A 19580-nucleotide genomic window follows, 5' to 3' on the forward strand; every position below is an offset into this window, starting at 1 on the left:
ATGAACATGTTACATGTGGTATTCATACAAAACCAGTGGCTGATGTGTGGTGTTGCAATATTGCAGTTGCTTCTTCTATCTACCAGTTTGGAGCATCTTCAAACTTAATATTCTATTTTCCATCTTTCAGTCATTGGTCCAGGTGCCAGATTCAATGATCAGGTTGAGAGGATGACACCTGGAAATGTTTCTGTATTTCCATACGCATCAACTAAATAGGACTTTTGGAGAAGATCGGTCACCAGTTTAGCAATAACTGTATAATGCGCCAACTGATCAGTCAATTGTGATTCTAAATAGTGCTCTATGAGGGTCTTAAATCAGAGATAGATGTATCTGTTGATGGGAAATTATATGGAGAAAACTCAGAATTTCCTCTAAGACTAAGTGGGGTATTCCTCAGCTCCCCCCATTGTATCCCCATGAGACCCCAGTTCCCACTGGCCTGCGCTTTCCAGGCCTGCTCTCCTATAACTGCGGTTAGAATACATGCCCTTGGAAAATCAAGGCACATCGAGGCTGGTCTGAGAAGAAAAACAGCGGCCTTGCCTGGGTCCTGGGATTAGTGAAAACAAATTGGTGTGAATCTCCTCAAGTTCAAGGCAGTATATTTGCAGTCTGAGAAGTTTCTGGCAGCATCAGAAGAAACTGAGAGATGGACAATGCTCCTTATAGATAAAATGCATTTAGGCAAGACAAAATTGTCCCTGGCCTCCAAGTCAGGCGCGTGCTGTGAGGGTCCATGTGCCTGTGGACCAGTGGCAGGTAAAACCTACCACAGGCACCCTCCTCAGCATCATCTATATTTAAAACCCTGAACATCACTCTTAGTTGTTTGTTTGTTTGTTTGTTTGTTTGTTTGTTTACTTCTTGCCCAAAAGGACACAGTAAGGGCATTATGGATTTCAAAATGTGTTTCAAAACAAATGCAACATTGTGAATCAACTATACTCCAATAAAATTTATAAAAAGAAAATAAATGTGTTTCAGATAGGTGGCATTCAGACTCACCGGCTGGAACATTACTAAAACCTCGCTCAGTGGCATCTATGACTTTATGTTCTATCCTTCACAGACAGAGTTGTCTGCACACTGTCCTTGTGATTCGCGAGTTTCTGGAGCATGGGGGTTTTGTCATTTCCTCATTTTAGGGTTCCAGCTTGCATGTGCCAAATGTTCAGGGAATTCTGCCTTCATTGAATTGGCCACAGTTTGGGGAAAGCTGGAGAAGTTTGCTTGAGAAAGCATCTGGCTTTCTGACAGAGCCATCCTAGTTCGCTTTCTTTTCAGATGCATGTGTAACAGTTTCTATTGCCTTTTTCACAGTATTGATAACAATTATTGATTATTGGAAACATGTAGGAAATGATAACATGCTATCCAGGTAAGATTTTTTTTTTAATCTAGAATTAGATACAAAAAGATTTAAAATCAATCCAATATACTATTGATGGCAAGCTCTCTGTTTCACCCAACTACAAACAATCTGGTATTTTTGTTTTGCAGTCCCCTGGGCTTCCTTGGTAGCTCAGCTGGTATAGAATCCACCTGTAATGCAGGAGACCCCGGTTCAATTCTTGGGTTGGGAAGATCCCCTGGAGAAGGGATAGGCTACCCACTCCAGTATTCCTGAGCTTCCGTGGTGGCTCAGACAGTAAAGAATCTGCCTGTAGTGCAAGAGACTTGGGTTCAATCCCTGGGTGGGGAAGATACCCCGGAGGAGGGCACAGCAACCCACTCCAGTGTTCTTGCCTGGAGACTCCCCATGGACAGAGGATCCTGGCAGGCTCTGGTACAGGGGTCGCAAAGAGTCACACACAACTAAACAATTAAGCACGACACTGGACAGCTGTGTGTAAATCACTAATCATTAGGTAGCTGCATTTGTGGAGTGTGCATATATCTTAGGACTGAAAGTGATAAGATGATGCATTTATGCACTTTCATACAACCCATATGCTACATCCCTCTTAGTAAGCAGATAAAGAAAATAATCAGAAACTGTTACTTACTGGGTGGGTGCATAGTGATTGAAATGAGTGCTATTATATGTTCATTGACTTACTGCTTAAAAGTTAGCAATAATTCCAGCAAAACCATAAAATATACAGCATACTGTCACCACAGTAAAACTTTACTAAGAAGTTGCTAATTGTTCCAAAGTAAACGGTTCATATGAGAGATAGAAGCCATTTTCATTCTAGTTTATAACTCTTGTTTCATCTTCAGCAAGAGAGTCCTAAAATTTCAGCATTGCCAGAGGACCAGAGTATCTTCCGCTATTCTTTGTCATATAAGATGAAGCCTTCTTACCTTGAAACTGAGCGTTAAATCCTTTCCGTCGGTGGTTGCTGTCAGATGTGAAATGGAGGCGCAACCAGTTCTTGCTGCTGATGACAGGAGAAGGGAGGTTCATGCCGGTCAGCCTATAAGAGAGAATGAAAACAGCTCCCTTGTAAACCAGCCTCACAAATGCCCCATCTCAAACCCGCCTTCACAAGTGAGTGCCAGCCGTCTGCATGCTGAGTTACCTGAAACAGACACATTTGTTAGCTGTGCTGCACCCTGAAGCGCTACAGGTGATTTCACCTGTGCCTTCAGACAAAAGCCACATTCATCCTTGATAGAATGAAGGCTTTCACAAGTACTGGACATTTTGATTCTTCTTCATTAAGGATGGCTAAGTGAGCTGATATTCTTTTGAGCTCTTATTTCTTCTTATCAGGACCAGGATCATAATGAATTACCAAAGGAACAGAAATACGTAAATGATACAATTCTACCCTTCAGTATTTGATCACTTGGCCATTCTGTTTCACCTGAAGTGACTCAAACAACTGATAACATCCAGTGTCACCAGGGTCCATCTGCAGAGTCACAACCCGGGCCCTTCCTTCTGAAGTAGAGAAGAAGGGTGTTTATGAAATCAGCGACAAGAACTGTCAGAAAGGTTCAAAATGCCTCGTGCGTGTATCAGTTAGTATATTAGACAAAATTAAATGTTCCAAAATAAGACACACTCAGTCTCTGATTAAGCTGCTTAAAGTAGCCAGTCCACGTCCAAGGTGGACTCTGGCTGTCAGAAAAAACGAGCAATTTACTTCCAACTGTGGACAGCTTCGTGTCATTATGGAGTAAAGGATGTTTCAGGCTGGTTAGAAATGACGTGACATGTTCCACTCTGGCCCGTGGCCTGACCACCACTGACTGGGTGCTTCAGATGGATGGATGGACGTGTGTTGCCTCCACTTGTACTGACTGAGACATTATATCCTTGGGTTATCCTTTCTGAACCCCAGTTTTCTAGTCTGTAAACTGGACTTGAAAAGACCTATATTAAGGTTTTTAAAGAGACAATACAGATGCCGTGTAAATGTTCCCAAAGCATTTTGATGTTACTTGCATGCGCTTATGTATCACAGAGTTACTTTGCATCTCAGCTGCAAATCTATTTTCAAAGTGATGCTTATTCATGCAGATGATATGTCAGAGGTGAACAAACTGCCTCGCAGCTGAAGTTGGCAGGGCCCTTTTGGGGCTGGAGCGCCCACCGCTGCCCGCTTGAGCTGGAAACCGTATTCTATTCCCAGAATTTCAGGCTGGCTATGTAGAGCATATCCCTGCTAGCTCTGCTACCTTGAGGAAAAGCTGCGTCCAGTGAAATATACAGGCGAGCTTTTTGATGTCAGGGTACTCTATTTCAGCTCTCAGGCTTACAAACCCACAGCATCCATTCAAAGTGAAAAGCCAAACCTTGACTGGAACCAATCGCAACAGTGTTTATGTCGCTGTTTGAAATAATCTCCTGTAAGAGGTAATTCACTACTCAGATCTGCCTCTTTGCTAGGATTTGTGTGGTACTGACTAGTGATGCTGGATATGACCCATTCCAGGGGACATTTAATCATTGGAATATTTTGTTTGAAGGCTCCCTCCCTCACTTTTTTTTTCCTGGTCAGACTACATTACAAATTTTATTTGAAACAGGTCACCTACCTCTTTGCCTATTAGTGACAATGCCTAAGAGAAGTGAATTCTGGATTCAGAAACCCACATCCATCCCACTCACCTACATCTACTCACTGAAATCTTTATAACGGAAATCCACATTTGCTGTGCTGTTGCTTAAAAAATATTGCTTACTCTTAATTAGATTCTCTTTGAGTGGAATTCTGATCTCAAAAGCTAGGTTGAATTACCCATTAGTTGCATGTCAACATTAACAATGCCATAAACAACTCCCCTTGTCACCCCCATATCTTGCAAATATTTACCCATAGAGATGTCAGTTTTGAGTTAATGGACAAACTTCGACAAGAAAGGATCAGGCAGAAATATTTTAGGGTTTATGAGTCATAATGCCTCTGTTGCAACTGTTCACCTCTGCCCTTGAAGGACCAAAGCTACCCCCATGCCTCAACCACCTCACTTACAGACACCACAGTTAAGCTTCATGTGATCTTTCTCCAAAGAAAACATTATTCACTTAATTTTTTTAAAGCCACTTAACAATGTAACAATCATTCTCAGCTTATGGGCCAGATTTGATTCCTGCTTTATTATGTATGAGTCAGTTTGTAAAATACGAAGCAGGAAGATAGTTACCTGATATCTATCAAACCAGTGTATGCATTCACAAATGCATAAATCCTGTGCAAAGTTCTTTTATGCAGAATCAAAGGTGAGGATTTAGTAACAATTATATCATTTGTTCTCTGTGGTTGGAGCTAAACCATGCAAGTGAATCATACTCCAGGGTGAATTAACATGCATGAATTTCTTGACTCAGCTGTGTGAATTCGACAAATACATCCTCTTTATGGGGAGGGGACTGTAGGGGCAGGTGGTGATTCCATACAAGACCTATTCTTGTAATTGCTGGTAGTTCCCTTACCTTCCCAAGGGCAGGGGCTCAGCTTGGAGCTGCCATTTAACACAAAGATCGTATTACAAAGTCAGTCATTCCTTCATTATAGGCTAATTTAAGGAAAGTTGATTAATACGCAAGCCAGCAGATGATGCCGTTGACTTACTAAGGTCCTGGGTAATCAGAGGATTTTTAGAAGTAAAGAATTGAAACTGAATACCTTTGTGGTCACAGCTCCCAAGTGCCTACATGTTAATCTCCACAACCTGGGACTGTTAGCTTACAGGGGAAAGGGGCACCATGACGATGTGATGGTGTCACAGGTTACCCTGGGCGATACGGTGGCCCAATGTAATCAGAAATATCTGTAAGTGTGGAAGATGGAGACAGAATGAGTGAGTTTGAGAGAGATGCGTCTGAGAAACTGGGTCAGAGCCAGGTGTGTGAGAACTCCATGGGTGGTCATTGATGAGGAAAGGGTCCTGGACCAAGGCAGGAGGGTGACCCCCTAGAGGATAGAAAGGGCAAGCAACTGCATCCTCCCCGAGAGCCTCCAGGTGGGGCACAGCCCTTGACACTTTGATTCCATTCCAGCAAAAGCTGTGTAAGACCTGTGACCTGCAGAACCATAAGGTAAAACATTTGTCTTGGTTTTAGGCCTCAAGTCTGTGTTAACTGTTACCGTGGTAATGGGAAAGAACGACAGCCTTTTAACGTGTGTGCCCTACTTTTTGGTCTGAAGCAGTCCTGAAAGAAAGGATATAGGGGAGGATGTGTCGTCCCTCTACGCCTGTTAATAACCTTTGAGAACCAGTGCTGCTTAAACCCTGCCAGTAATTATCAGTGACTGTACATCTGTTTTTGTTGTGGTGAGATCTCCTGCAAATCCCCTACAATTCTTAGCTGTATTTCTGTTAAATCTGCTGGAATTGGTTTTCTAACAAATCAGTAGTTTGGGCAGTGAGACGTAAATTATGGGTTGATAGTGAACTTGATGTGGTTAGTACAAGATACAACAGACCCACTTTATAGGGAAAAGAGGAAATGATTGCATTAGAAGGTCTTTATCTGTTAGCTTACAATATGCTAACAGCTTTATTTTGAACCTATAGAAACAAAGGACCTGGTAAAATCAAGTGGATCAAAGATGTCCGGACTTAAAAAGGATGACGGTGAGGGGGAAAAGAACACCCCAATGCAATCAGCCAGGGAATGGTGTTTCTGCAGGAGATGGTAAATGCGTTCCATTTCTGCAGCACCTCAAACCAGGTCAGAAACCTCATGAAGCCCAACAGTGAGGACACTGAGCAGTCCCTACAGATATAGCTAACAGAATCGGTAGTTCTAAAAATTCTATTCAAGAAGGCCAAATTAAGCAATTTAATCCATTGTTAAATTCATTTCTTTCAAGGTTTCGCTTCTGCCAACAGTAAAAATGAACAAAGGGCTCCTGGGATCCTTAAAGTTACGATGACTGTCTTTGAGCCAAAATAGAACTGTCCAGGCTGTTCCATTTTCTCCAAATAGCTTTCCCATAAATTCTGGGGTTCTATTTATGATATATCCATCACGTCTCTTTTTCCACTTAACCTCCATCAGCTCCTCTTTCCCTGTCTGCATGGTAAAAGGGCGAGCACACTGTTCTCAAACATCGCACCCTGCATCTGTGACTCATTTGTTTACTTATGTAACTTGGAAGCTATAGAGTCAACTTGCCAAGATAACTTTCTGAAATGCATTTGGAAATGCTAAAGTCTTTTTTCCCAGAGCGCTCTGTGTGAGCACTCTTCTGACGTTAAGCCAGTTTTCTCATGCTTTAGAAGATCATCACACAAGTTGCGGGGTGTTCCTTGGTGGTTAAACCTCTTTAATAGCAATGACTAAGAAGACAGAAAACACGAATACTATCCACACGGACTGAAAATTACCAAGCCTCCCTAAGGAGACTAAGGAATTTCATACACCTATTACTTCCAAGAGATGGGCTGCTTGTCAGGCTGGGAAAAAAGTCATCTGGAAGCTGTGTTATTTCTGTGCTCTTGTGAACACTTAATTGACATGATTCAGAGAGTGATGTTTCCTTTATCTCTGTTCTGTCAAAGTTAACTAGAATAATCCAAGCAAATGAAGTGTTCCTGAAATTCCATGGTTCTAATTGGGTGTTATTCACCATATTACTAGTTAAATCTGCTGTCTTATGAACACACACACACACACACACACACACACACACATTTGTATATGTATTTATATTGAGTTTCTAATGCTGCCACCCTAAGCCTTATTTGGGGCACTGAAGAAGGTAACAATGGAAGTAAAATGTAGTCCTTATCTAGGAAGAATAGTAATAACAATGAAAAAAAGAGCTATGCATTATAAGTGTACTTTTATTTTGGTTGTTTAGTCACAAAGTCATGTCTAACTCTGCAAGCCCATGGACTGTAGCATGTCAGGCTTCCCTGTCCTTCACTATCTGTGGGAGTTACTCAAACTCATGTCCACTGAGTGAGTGATGCCCTTCAATCTGGATGACGCCATCCAGAGGACAATCTCATCCTCTGTTGCCCTCTTGTCCTCCTGCTCTCAATCTTTCCCAGTATCATTGTTTTTTCCAATGGGTCAGCTCTTCCCATCAGGTGGCCAAAGGACTGGGGCTTCAGCTTCAGCATCAGTCCTTCCAATGAATATTCAGGACTGATTTCCTTTAGAATTGACTGGTCTGATCTCCTTGCAGTCCAAGGGAATCTCAAGAATCCTCTTCAGCACGATGGTTCGAAAGCATCAAAGTGTGTGTATGCATACAAATATATATCAGTTCAGTTCAGTCGCTCAGTCGTGTCTGACTCTTTGCGACCCCATGAATCACAGCACGCCAGGCCTCGCTGTCCATCACCATCTCCCAGAGTTCACTCAAACTCACGTCCATCGAGTCCATGATGCCATCCAGCCATCTCATCCTCGGTCGTCCCCTTCTCCTCCTGCCCCCAATCCCTCCCAGCATCAGAGTCTTTTCCAATGAGTCAACTCTTTGCATGAGGTGGCCAAAGTACTAGAGCTTCAGCTTTAGCATCATTCCTTCCAAAGAAATCCAAGGGTTGATCTCCTTCAGAATGGACTGGTTGGATCTCCTTGCAGTCCAAGGGACTCTCAAGAGTCTTCTCCAACACCACAGTTCAAATGCATCAATTCTTCGGTGCTCAGCCTTCTTCACAGTCCAACTCTCACATCCATACATGACCACAGGAAAAACCATAGCCTTGACTAGATGGACCTTAGTCGGCAAAGTAATGTCTCTGCTTTTGAATATACTATCTAGGTTGGTCATTACTTTTCTTCCAAGGAGTAAGGGTCTTTTAATTTCATGGCTGCAGTCACCATCTGCAGTGATTTTGGAGCCCCCCCAAAAAATAAAGTCTGACACTGTTTCCACTGTTTCCCCATCTATTTCCCATGAAGTGATGGGACCAGATGCCATGATCTTCGTTTTCTGAATGTTGAGCTTTAAGCCAATTTTACACTCTCCTCTTTCACTTTCATCAAGAAGCTTTTTAGCTCCTCTTCACTTTCTGCCATAAGGGTGGTGTCATCTGCATATCTGAGGTTATTGATATTTCTCCAGCAATCTTGATTCCAGCTTGTGTTTCTTCCAGTCCAGCATTTCTCATGATGGACTCTGCATATAAGTTAAATAAGCAGGGTGACAATATACAGCCTTGACGTACTCCTTTTCCTATTTGGAACCAGTCTGTTGTTCCATGTCCAGTTCTAACTGTTGCTTCCTGACCTGCATATAGATTTCTCAAGAGGCAGGTTAGGTGGTCTGGTATTCCTATCTCTTTCAGAATTTTCCAGTTTAGTGTGATCCACAGAGTCAAAGGCTTTGGCATAGTCAATAAAGCAGAAGTAGATGTTTTCCTGGAACTCTCTTGCTTTTTCCATGATCCAGTGGATGTTGGCAATTTGATCTCTGGTTCCTCTGCCTTTTCTAAAACCAGCTTGAACATCAGGAAGTTCACGGTTCACGTATTGCTGAAGCCTGGCTTGGAGAATTTTGGTGAGATGAGTGCAATTGTGCGGTATTTTGAGCATTCTTTGGCATTGCCTTTCTTTGGGATTGGAATGAAAACTGACCTTTTCCAGTCCTGTGGCCACTGCTGAGTTTTCCAAATTTGCTGGCATGTTGAGTGCATACGTAGACCAGCTACATACACATGTACATATGTATGTGTGTACATGTGTGTATATATACACACAGCTATATATACATGCATATATACACATGCAATACTCCCATAATTAGATACAAATATTTCTAGATAGTTATTCCCAAGTCTTCTCACATACACATATACCCTCTTGGAAAAGCAACTACCACAGCAAAACAAGAACACTCACCACCTATTAAAAAGGGGAAGGCCTCTCCATCAGACAGTACTTCCTCTCATCAAGTTGATGCTTTCTGTCAGGCTTTTTTTTTCTTCCTCTCTCATGGCAATTGCACTCCTAAGACAAAGGTCTCCCTCCTGGACAACAATCTCTTTCTCTCTCTGTCTCTCTTCCAAAGATTCTATCATTAAGAGACTCCCATGGCTACACCCTTCCCTCTTGCTAATTTCAACCACCCTATGATATTTGCTTGTCGCAGTTCTTCTCAGTTTTCAAAACTTTTGCAAGAGATACTTTATCCACAAATCTTTCTCTTATTATTTCAGGCACAGTTAACCAGCTCTGCATTCAGAATCCTTTCATACATGCCCCATAACGTTCTATGGAAACTGTAAGTGTCCATCTTATGCTTTTGGGGGCTGAGTGGATGTCTGGTTCCTGGAATGAACCATGAGCCCGTTGAGGGTGCAGCTGGCACCATGTTAATTTCCCTCATCCTTGTTCTGCTCTGCACACCTGGGAGTCTCTAAATAAATCCCTTTTAAATTTTTTCTATACTTTTGTTTTTGCTCATAGTGTGAGCTCCTGAAATAGTAGCACAATTTAAGATGGTAAAAAGTTAAGATCATTAAGAGAAGGCCATTCCTGTCTTCTCATACACAGCAATGTCTCATCAGCACCATTATCTGCCACGTATGAACTCCAAATAAGTCAGCTCTGACATCTTCTTGTTCCATCTGTGACACTCAAGGGGCCCAGAGCAGTGACAGGCACCTCACTGAAGCCAGTGAGAATGTTCATCTGTTTCAAGGGGAGCAGGAGGAGGTGGACTATGGACCCTGTTAGAGATGGGGCAGATGAGCCCAGCCCAGACAGGAGGGAGGCAGGAGCAGGTCGTAAATGTGTGCAGGGCTTCAGCAAATCAGGCAGCAGGCATTAAGCCAAAGGTCAGGCAGAGAAAAGCCTGTCCTCCAAAGCTTAAGGACTAAATGTCAGGGACTCACTTAGACTGAAGCCTGGAAAATGGCCCAGGCAGACAGCTCTTGCTGTCTATTGAGAAAGATAGTTAAGAAACAAGGCTCTGACAGCGAGTCAGCAGAAGGTCCTGTGGTCCTCTTGTCCACCCCAGTGACCGAGGAAGGAGGCCAGCAGGGCAGCTGCAGCCTAGGGGTGAGCTCTCCTTTCCCGGCCTAAGGGTGATTCCTCCTGTTGGAAACCTGCACAGTGTAGGGGATCTGGTGTGTAGGGGACAGGAGGTCACATCTGTACCAAACGTCCCAGCTGCAGAAAACTAGTCTGGGCCTGAGTCAGCCACTTGGGGAATGAAACCTTCAGTATAACCCCCAGCTCCATCTAACATTCCGGCAGGTTCTTTAACACCACCTGAAAAGACAGGTGTCAGGTGGGCCAACAGGAAACGATGTTCTTTGCCTCCTGGATCACCCAGACTTTCAGAAGAGCTAGCAGCTGGCTGTAGGAATGGGTGCATGTCCATATGATTTGCTGACTATTAAAGAACACATTATTTAAAGATTCCTATAATAAATGCACATAGGCAATACTCTAAGACTGTGCAGTTAGAAAAAAAAGAAAAAAACCCACGACATTGAATTTCTGGATCACTCACCATTTCCTCTTTGATGTTATTTTTAGCAATATATATTAAGAGACTACAAAAAAATGTTTTTCCAGTTAATCTCAGGGTCAGATGAGTCTTGGCCTTGTGCATTTCAATGGTTTTAAATGAGTCTACTCTTTTTTTAGGAAACTTTTTCCCACACTTGACATAATGATGTTTTCTTATGTAACCAGCTGGGGAGATGCACACACCTCTTGAGGGTACAAGAGGGTAGGAGGTGAGCTGTCCCTAATCACGGAGGGCCAAGGCACAGCCCTGACTCTTGCAGTCATTGGAGTCTGGGCCACATCGACCAGGACACAGCTGGGCCATGGTCTGGCTGCTGCAAACCTGCTTACCCTTCACACAGGGACACGTGGCCTTTGGGATCAGTCTGTGGCTGCTCTTCCCAGCTGGTCGCATGCGCACTTGTCACCTTCAGGCCACGAGTGCCATCACAGCAAGCTCCCTCCCTCCACCCACGGCTCTGCAAGGAGGCCCCAAGCTGCCGGAGCCTCACGAGGCTGACCCAGGCTTTCTCCCTCATGGGCAGACCCTATGGTCCTCCAGTCATCACAAATGCAGGCTTCTGAGGCACTCCCACCTGGGCAGACCCTACGGTCCTCCAGTCATCACAAATGCAGGCTTCGGAGGCACTCCCACCTGGGCAGACCCTACGGTCCTCCAGTCATCACAAATGCAGGCTTCGGAGGCACTCCCACCCGCATTTGAACCTCTCCCAGCTGAGTCACCTCTGCACTGACTCTCTTGGACCCACAGACTCCTGTTTGTGAAAAGTCACACACACACACACACACACACACACACACTGTGCACTGGACACTCCTGGTCACCTTGCAAGTGTCCTATCCTGTGGACATCTTCCCATCCTAAAAAGATTCAATTTTTGTTTTAAAATGCACTTCTACCCTAGCAGCAATGAGACTCAGGGAAAGATGACTGCTTTCTGGGCTTATCCATATATACCTGGACATGGAACAATGGACTGGTTCAGAATTGGGAAAGGAGTATGTCAAGGCTATATATTGTCACACTGCTTATTTTACTTATATGCAGAGTACATCATGCAAAATGCTGGGCTGGATGAACCACAAGCTGGAATCAAGCAGAAATACCAGCAACCTCGATAAGCAGATGATAGCACTCTAATGGCAGAAAGCAAAGAGGAACTAAAGAGCCTCTTGATGAGGGTTAAAGAGGAGAGTGAAAAAGCTAGCTTAAAACTTAACATTCAAAAAACGAAGATAATAGCATCTGGTCCCATCAAATAGATAGGGGAAGAGGGGAAGCAGTGATGAATTTTATTTTCTTGTGGTCCCAAATCACTGTGAACAGTGACTGCAGTCATGAAATTTAAAGATGCTTTCTCCTTGGAAGGAAAGCTATGACAAGCCTAGACAGCATCTTAAAAAGCAAAGACATCATTTTGCAGACAGAGCTTCATATAGTAAAAGCTATAGTTTTCCCAGTAGTCATGTATAGATGTGAGAGTTGGACTATAAAGAAAGCTGAGAGCCAAAGAATTGATGCTTTTGAACTGTGATGTCGGAGAAGACTCTTGAGAGTCCCTTGGACTGCAAGGAGATCCAACCAGTCCATCCTAAAGGAAATCAGTCCTGAATACTCATTGGAAGGACTGTTGCTAGAGCTGAAGCTCTGATATTTTGACCATCTGATGTGAAGAGCCAACTCATTAGAAAAGACCCCGATGCTGGGGAAGATTGGAGTCAGGAAGAGAAGGGGGTGACAGGATGAGATGGTTGGATGGTATCACTGACTCACTGGATATGAGTTTGAGCAAGCTCTGGGAGATGGTAAACACAGGGAACCCTGGTGTGCTACAGTCCATGGGGTTGCAGAGTCGGACGTGACTTAGTGACTGAATAACAAGCTATACATGCAATAAACACTCATCTCTACGCAAGGTATGTATATGATATATGGCACATATTGTGATAGAGAGGCATTACATAAGATATGCACAAAGCACGTATCATCATACAAACTTTCCAAAAATATAAACAATTTTCCACTTCAGATTGATGAAGATGATATCGCCTCAGTTTTTCAAATGTATTTATGACCTTCTGTGTGCCCAGGCTGGTGCAACTCACCAGGAATATGAAGTGGGATATGCCCTTGTCCATGATTCCACATGGTATACGGTCAGTCTGATTGAAGGTGTTAGGAGCTAACTTGTGGAGACATCATCTTTAAGGGCATAATTAGAGAAAACTGAGGTCATGAGGGTGGCACCAAATCCATATGGCTGGTGTTCTTATAAGAAGAGGAGATTAGCACACAGATACGTGTGGAGCAAGGGCCATGTGAGGACCCAGGGGGGAGACGGCTGTGTGCACATTGAACACACAGGCCTGGAACAGATCCTGCTCCACAGCCGTGAGAAGCAAGCAAGCCTAGCATCACCTTGATCTCAGACGTCCAACCTACAGAGCTGCGAGACAACAGGAGAGAACTGTCTATGGTTTAGCCTCTCTTTTTAAACTATTAATTCTATTTATATTTTATTTTTTTCTAGCTTTATTGAGGCATAATTTAAAAAAAAAAATTTTGTATATATGTAGTGTGTGAAGTGTGATGAGTTTATATATGTTATACATGGTGAAATGATGACCACAACCAAGCTAACTACCATGACCATTACCTCAGTTACCTTTGTGTGTGTGTGTGTGTGTGTGTGTGTGTGTGGTGAGAACATTTCAGATCTACCTTCTTAGCAAATTTAAAGTATGTAATACAGTATCAAGCATGCAATCCAATAATCCAGTGTTGTTCACTAGAGCCACCATTTTGTACACGGATTTCCAAAATTACTGATCTAACAAAGGGAGGCTTGTACCTTTGGCCAGCATCTTCCCATTTTCCAGTCCTCAGCCCCTGGTAGCCTCTCTGTTTCTGTGTGTGTGATTTGTTTAGATTATAAGTGAGACCATGCACATTCATCTGTATCTGGCTTATTTTTCTCAGCATGCTGTCCTCTGTTCCAGGTCCATCCCTCTCAGTGTCAGAGAGGTGGGCAGCGGCCATTCAGGCCTCTAGGTTTTCTTGTTTTGCCGTCTGTTTTACTTTGAAGAGAAATTATTTTTCCCATTTTACAAACATAGAACTAAGCCTTACAGATTTAGCCTACAGCACATGACAGGTAAATTCATTTCATTTATACTGAATCTTGAACTTACTCCCTTTTAGATCTTGAAAGCGCACACCAGTGCAAGTCTGCAGGACTATGAAGGCTGGTGGAGGCCGAATCCCATCCCAGAGTACACCTCTTTGCCCATGAGCTGACCTGCTCCTGGCTTGTGAATCCTGGATGCTTCCTGGAAATGTGCAGAAGCCCAGGTGAGATGGAAAACAGGTGGGTCTCTTGGAGAGCCTAGGAGGACCCACTGCTGGGGACTCTGGAGAGAGCCTCCTACGTGGTCGATGACCTGCAGATGCCACTCTGCCTTTGATCCAAGTCAGGGCTGCAGGCCTTCACTGCTCCTGCTTGTCAGGTGGTCCTTCTGTAGGTAGGGTTGAACGTCTTGTTTAAGCCACTCAGTTATCAAAGCATACTGAGGAGTGTGAGCCTGTATCCAGGCTGCTAGCACGAGTTCCACGAGGGAGTTCCACAGAGCTGTGAATGGCAGGACTGCTTTGTTTTATAGCTTCTGGGGCTGAGTTTGTACATATGTGTGTGTGTGAGTGTTTGTGTATGTTGCTGTTGTTCAGTCACAAAGTCATGTCCCACTCTTTGCAACCGCATGGACTGTAACACATCAGACTTCCCTGACCTTCACCATCTCCTGGAGCTTACTCAAACTCATGCCGATTGAGTCAGTGAGGCCATCCAACCATCTCATCTTCTGTTGTCCCCTTTTCCTCCCGCTTTCAATCTTTCTCAGCTTCAGGGTCTTTTATAATTAGTCGCTTTTTACATTAGGTGGCCAAAGTATTGGAGCTTCAGCTTCAGCATCAGTCCTTCCAATGAATATTCAGGATCAATTTCCTTTTGGATTGACTGGTTGGATCTCCTTGCTGCCCAAGAGATTCTCAAGAGCCTTCTCCAGCACCATAGTTTGTAAACAACAATTCTTTGGCTCTCAGCCTTCTTCATGGTCTAACCCTCATATCCATGTATATATAGAGAGCATGCTATCCAAGGAGAGGCTGCTGAGTGCTTGTTGCTTTTCAAGAATATGTTTGTGTTGATAGATGATAAACAGATCCGATGGCTTCCTAGGCATTCTGGTCGCTTATGATTTTCCTTATTTATAACTATGGGGTTCAGTTCAGTTCAGTCACTCAATCGTGTCCGACTCTTTGCAACCCCATGAATCGCAGCACTCCAGGGCTCCCTGTCCATCACCAACTCCCGGAGTTCACTCAGACTCATGTCCATCGAGTCAGTGATGCCATCCAGCCATCTCATCCTCTGTCGTCCCCTTCTCCTCCTGCCCCCAAGCCCTCCCAGCATCAGAGTCTTTTCATGAATCAACTCTTCGCATGAGGTGGCCAAAGCACCAGAATTTCAGCTTTAGCATCAGTCCTTCCAAAGAACACCCAGGACTGATCTCCTTTAGAGTGGGCTGGTTGGATCTCCTTGCAGTCCAACGGACTCTCAACAGTCTTCTCCAACACCACAGTTCAAAAGCATCAATTCTTCGGAGCTCAGCTTTCTTCACAGTCCAACTCTCACATCCATACATGACCACTGGAAAAACCATAGCCTTGACTAGATGGACTTTTGTGGACAAAGTAATGCCACTGCTTTTCAATATGTTATCTAGGTTGGTCATAACTTCCCTTCCAAGGAGGAAGCGTCTTTTAATTTCATGGCTGCAATCGCCATCTGCAGTGATTTTGGAGCCCCCAAAATAAAGTCTGACACTGTTTCCACTGTTTCCCCATCTATTTCCCATGAAGTGATGGGACTAGATGCCATGATCTTCATTTTCTGAATGTTGAGCTTTAAGCCAACCTTTTCACTCTCCTCTTTCACTTTCATCAAGAGGCTCTTTAGTTCTTCTTCACTTTCTGCCATAAGGGTGGTGTCATCTGCATAACTGAGGTTATTGAGATTTCTCCCGGCAATCTTGATTTCAGCTTGTGCTTCTTCCAGTCCAGGTTTTCTCATGATGTACTCTGCACAGAAGTTAAATAAGCAGGGTGACAATATACAGCCTTGACAGACTCCTTTTCCTGTTTGGAACCAGCCTATTGTTCCATGTCCAGTTCTAACTGTTGCTTCCTGACCTGCATATAGGTTTCTCAAGAGGCAGGTCAGATGGTCTGGTATTCCCATCTCTTTCAGAATTTTCCTCAGTTTATTGTGATCCACACAGTCCAAGGCTTTGGCATAGTCAATAAAGCAGACGTAGATGTTTTCCTGGAACTCTCTTGCTTTTTTGATGATCCAGCGGATGTTGGCAATTTGATCTCTGGTTCCTCTGTCTTTTCTAAAACCAGCTTGAACATCAGGGAGTTCACGGTTCACATATTGCTGAAGCCTGGCTTGGAGAATTTTGAGCATTACTTTTACTAGCGTGTGAGATGAGTGCAATTGTGCAGTAGTTTGAGCATTCTTTGGCATTGCCTTTCTTTGGAATTGGAATGCAAACTGACCTTTTCCAGTCCTGTGGCCTGGAAACTGCTGAGTTTTCCAAATTTGCTGGCATATTGAGTGCAGCACTTTCACAGCATCATCTTTCAGGATTTGAAATAGCTCTACTGGAATTCCATCACCTCCACTAACTTTGTTCATAGTGATGCTTTCTAAGGCCCACTTGACTTCATATTCCAGCTAAATGGATTAAAAAACAAAGAGTACTTTTATTTTTCCTTTTGCCTTTTTTCTATAAACTTTCAGTATCTACAGAGATGCTAGTGGAACTTCAACCACTTGGAAGGAATTATTCTAATTAATTTGAATTTTCACCTGTTCTCCTTCTCTATAAGTCAGTAACAATAACTATAGTCAAATGCTTCATGGTAATATTTGAAAGCATTTCCCCTGACACCAGGCGTGAGACTTTGAAATCCCTATCTAACTCACAATTCCTCTTGGCAAGGAATAGCCAATCAAGAAATGAAGGAATGATAAGGGGCAGGTAAATAAAGACACAGTACTCTCATGAAAAAAAATTATCTTTATAAAGAACTAGAAGGAGTGAAATTTTGTTAAGAAACATTAGTACCAAATTGGATAAAATCCACTAAATATTATACTTAAAAACATTCACTGGCAGAAAAGAATATTCCAGAGAGATGTAGCTCAAACTGATATTCTGGGTTATTTTTTCTTCTACAATTAATGAGTAAATAATAAATAAGGGGGAAAAAAGATGAGGGAAATTAATATTAGACACAACATGCATCTAATATTTTAAATATTTTCCCATAGAGACATGGGTAGGTAGATATTAAAAATGGCATGCCAATTTGCATACCATTTAGGAAATCTATCTTTTCTCTTTGAGAGAACCTTGTAACTCTTTCTACATCAATACATATTAATTTGTGAATTTTATGTACTACCCCATCCAATTAATATGCCATTACTTGTTTAACCAGTGCCCTAGTGTAGTTACGTGATGCTACTTGTGATATCTCAATAAATTTCATAATAAACCACATTATAATGAGTAGCATGTATTGCCTTATTGCCTTAGGACCAATTCCTAGAAGTCAAATTTATGGGTCAAAAGTGATGCATCTCTTTAAGACTTTTTTTTTTAAAAAAGCATTTTTTCTCTCTTAAAAAAAAAAAAAAAGCTTTGAGAAGAAGCCTTTCAAAGCTGCTCCATGAATATATTCGATAATCTATCAGTTCCTTTATTTTAGATCCAATTTAATTGCCACCTTTTTGCTGAGCCTTGAGCACACGTGTTTCTCATTGCATTGATCCGTGTTCTTTCTCATGTCAACACCATTACCACCTCTGTTCCCACTGTGAGATTAAAAACTACCTGAGGCCACAGAATATGCTTTGTAAGTTTGAGTCCCCTCTGTATGCTGTTGCGTCTTTTCCTTGATACAGAGGAAATCTTTGGAAGCATTAAGGGGCTCCTAACTTTTTTTTCTGTTATGACTAACTGCACCTCCCTAAGCTCTTGTCATCCATGTTTCATAAAATCATAACTTATGTCCCTATGACTGTGACACCTCCATGATGTAACTCATTATTTAGTCTCAAAATACTTTTAGGACCAAATTCACTGTTTTCAGATTGCCTGGTGAGTTTCCTGTTCTGCTGGGAGGTAAACCCCCATGATTCTTCAATTTGGGCAGAGTGTGCATTTCACACATGTCTGTATAGACATGGGATGGCTAGGGTGTTGAATTCCTAGGATCTTGAAAAATGGTCTCCAAATTGTGAAAACAAGGAAAAAACAAAACAAAACAAACACGTGCTGATTGCTAGCTGGTACAGCTTCCGAGGTGGCTCAGTGATAAATAATCCACCTTCAATGCAGGAGACACAGGTTCAGTCCCTGGGTTGGGAATATCCTCTGGAGGAGGGCATGGCAACCCACTCCAGTATTCTTACCTAGAGAATCTCATGGACAGAGGAGCCTGGTGGCTAAAGTCCAAGGGGTCGCAGAGTCAGACATGACTCAGTGACTGAGCACCCAGCTTAGCGTTTGAAACAGAGAACATGCCTGTTTCCGGGTCAGCCTCTTTTGGTTCTGGGAGTCAGTCATGTTTGTCTGGATCCCTTGACACCTCAGGTCTATGAATCGGCCCAGGCCTCCCCTCATGGCTGCTGGGAGCCTGGTTTCACTAGAAACATTCTCTTTATTTTTATTTATTTTTTATTTTTTTGATTCTCTCTTTTTTTTTTTTAAGTTTTTTATTTTTAAAATTTTAAAATCTTTAATTCTTACATGCATTCCCAAACATGAACCCCCCTCCCACCTCCCTCCCCATAACATCTTTCTGGGTCATCCCCATGCACCAGCCCCAAGCATGCTGCATCCTGCGTCAGACATAGACTGGCGATTCAATTCACATGATAGTATACATGTTAGAATGTCATTCTCCCAAATCATCCCACCCTCTCCCTCTCCCTCTGAGTCCAAAAGTCCGTTATACACATCTGTGTCTCTTTCCCTGTCTTGCATACAGGGTCGTCATTGCCATCAAACTGTCCTTCCTGTGGGGCTGCACGCCTGGATCCTAGACATGGAGGAACACGTTGAAATTCAGGGTGCTTTTCTGCAGGCTCTGCCCAAGCAGCTTGAAAGGGAGAATTTTCATTCAGAGCACTTTCCACACAGAGTAGTCTTTTTGTACAAAGTGAGACTCTTTTTCTGGGTGGCTGGAAGAAGCAAGCAGAACCTGGGGGTTCACAGACTTCCCCAAACTCAACAGGTCTGGGCTTTTACACTTCTGCTAACATGGGTGACTGAACAACAGCACTGGGGCAGAATCACAGTCCTGCAGCCAGGGAGCAGGGGTGGGGGTGGGCCTCAGAGTGGGGCCACCCCTACCCACTCCTCCAAGGACTCAGCAGGACTGAGCAGGGGTATGGGGGGCTGAGGACCCAAGGTGAAGGGGAAATTGCAGGCTAGCTCCAGTGGTATCCAGCCTGGCCCACCTGTTCTTTCCTGAAGTGCTCTGGGAACTCTTTGCTCTGAGAAAAGGGATTAGTTGAGAATATTCTTACGTGGCCTCTCCTCACACTTG

The 19580-nt window shown here is 43.2% G+C and overlaps 1 protein-coding gene across 1 annotated transcript in view; it reads right to left on the minus strand.

Annotated features, from left to right (window-relative positions):
• CSMD1 (CUB and Sushi multiple domains 1) overlaps nt 1-19580 on the minus strand; it is a 2070567-nt gene that overhangs the window by 780246 nt on the left and 1270741 nt on the right. Inside the window, exon 6 of the mRNA XM_042241416.1 lies at nt 2314-2426. Coding sequence (XP_042097350.1) covers nt 2314-2426 — 113 coding nt within the window. The remainder of the gene's footprint in view (nt 1-2313; nt 2427-19580) is intronic.

The sequence above is a fragment of the Ovis aries genome, chromosome 26, assembly GCF_016772045.2.
Source record: "Ovis aries strain OAR_USU_Benz2616 breed Rambouillet chromosome 26, ARS-UI_Ramb_v3.0, whole genome shotgun sequence".
In the NCBI taxonomy this organism is placed as follows: Eukaryota; Metazoa; Chordata; class Mammalia; order Artiodactyla; family Bovidae; genus Ovis; species Ovis aries.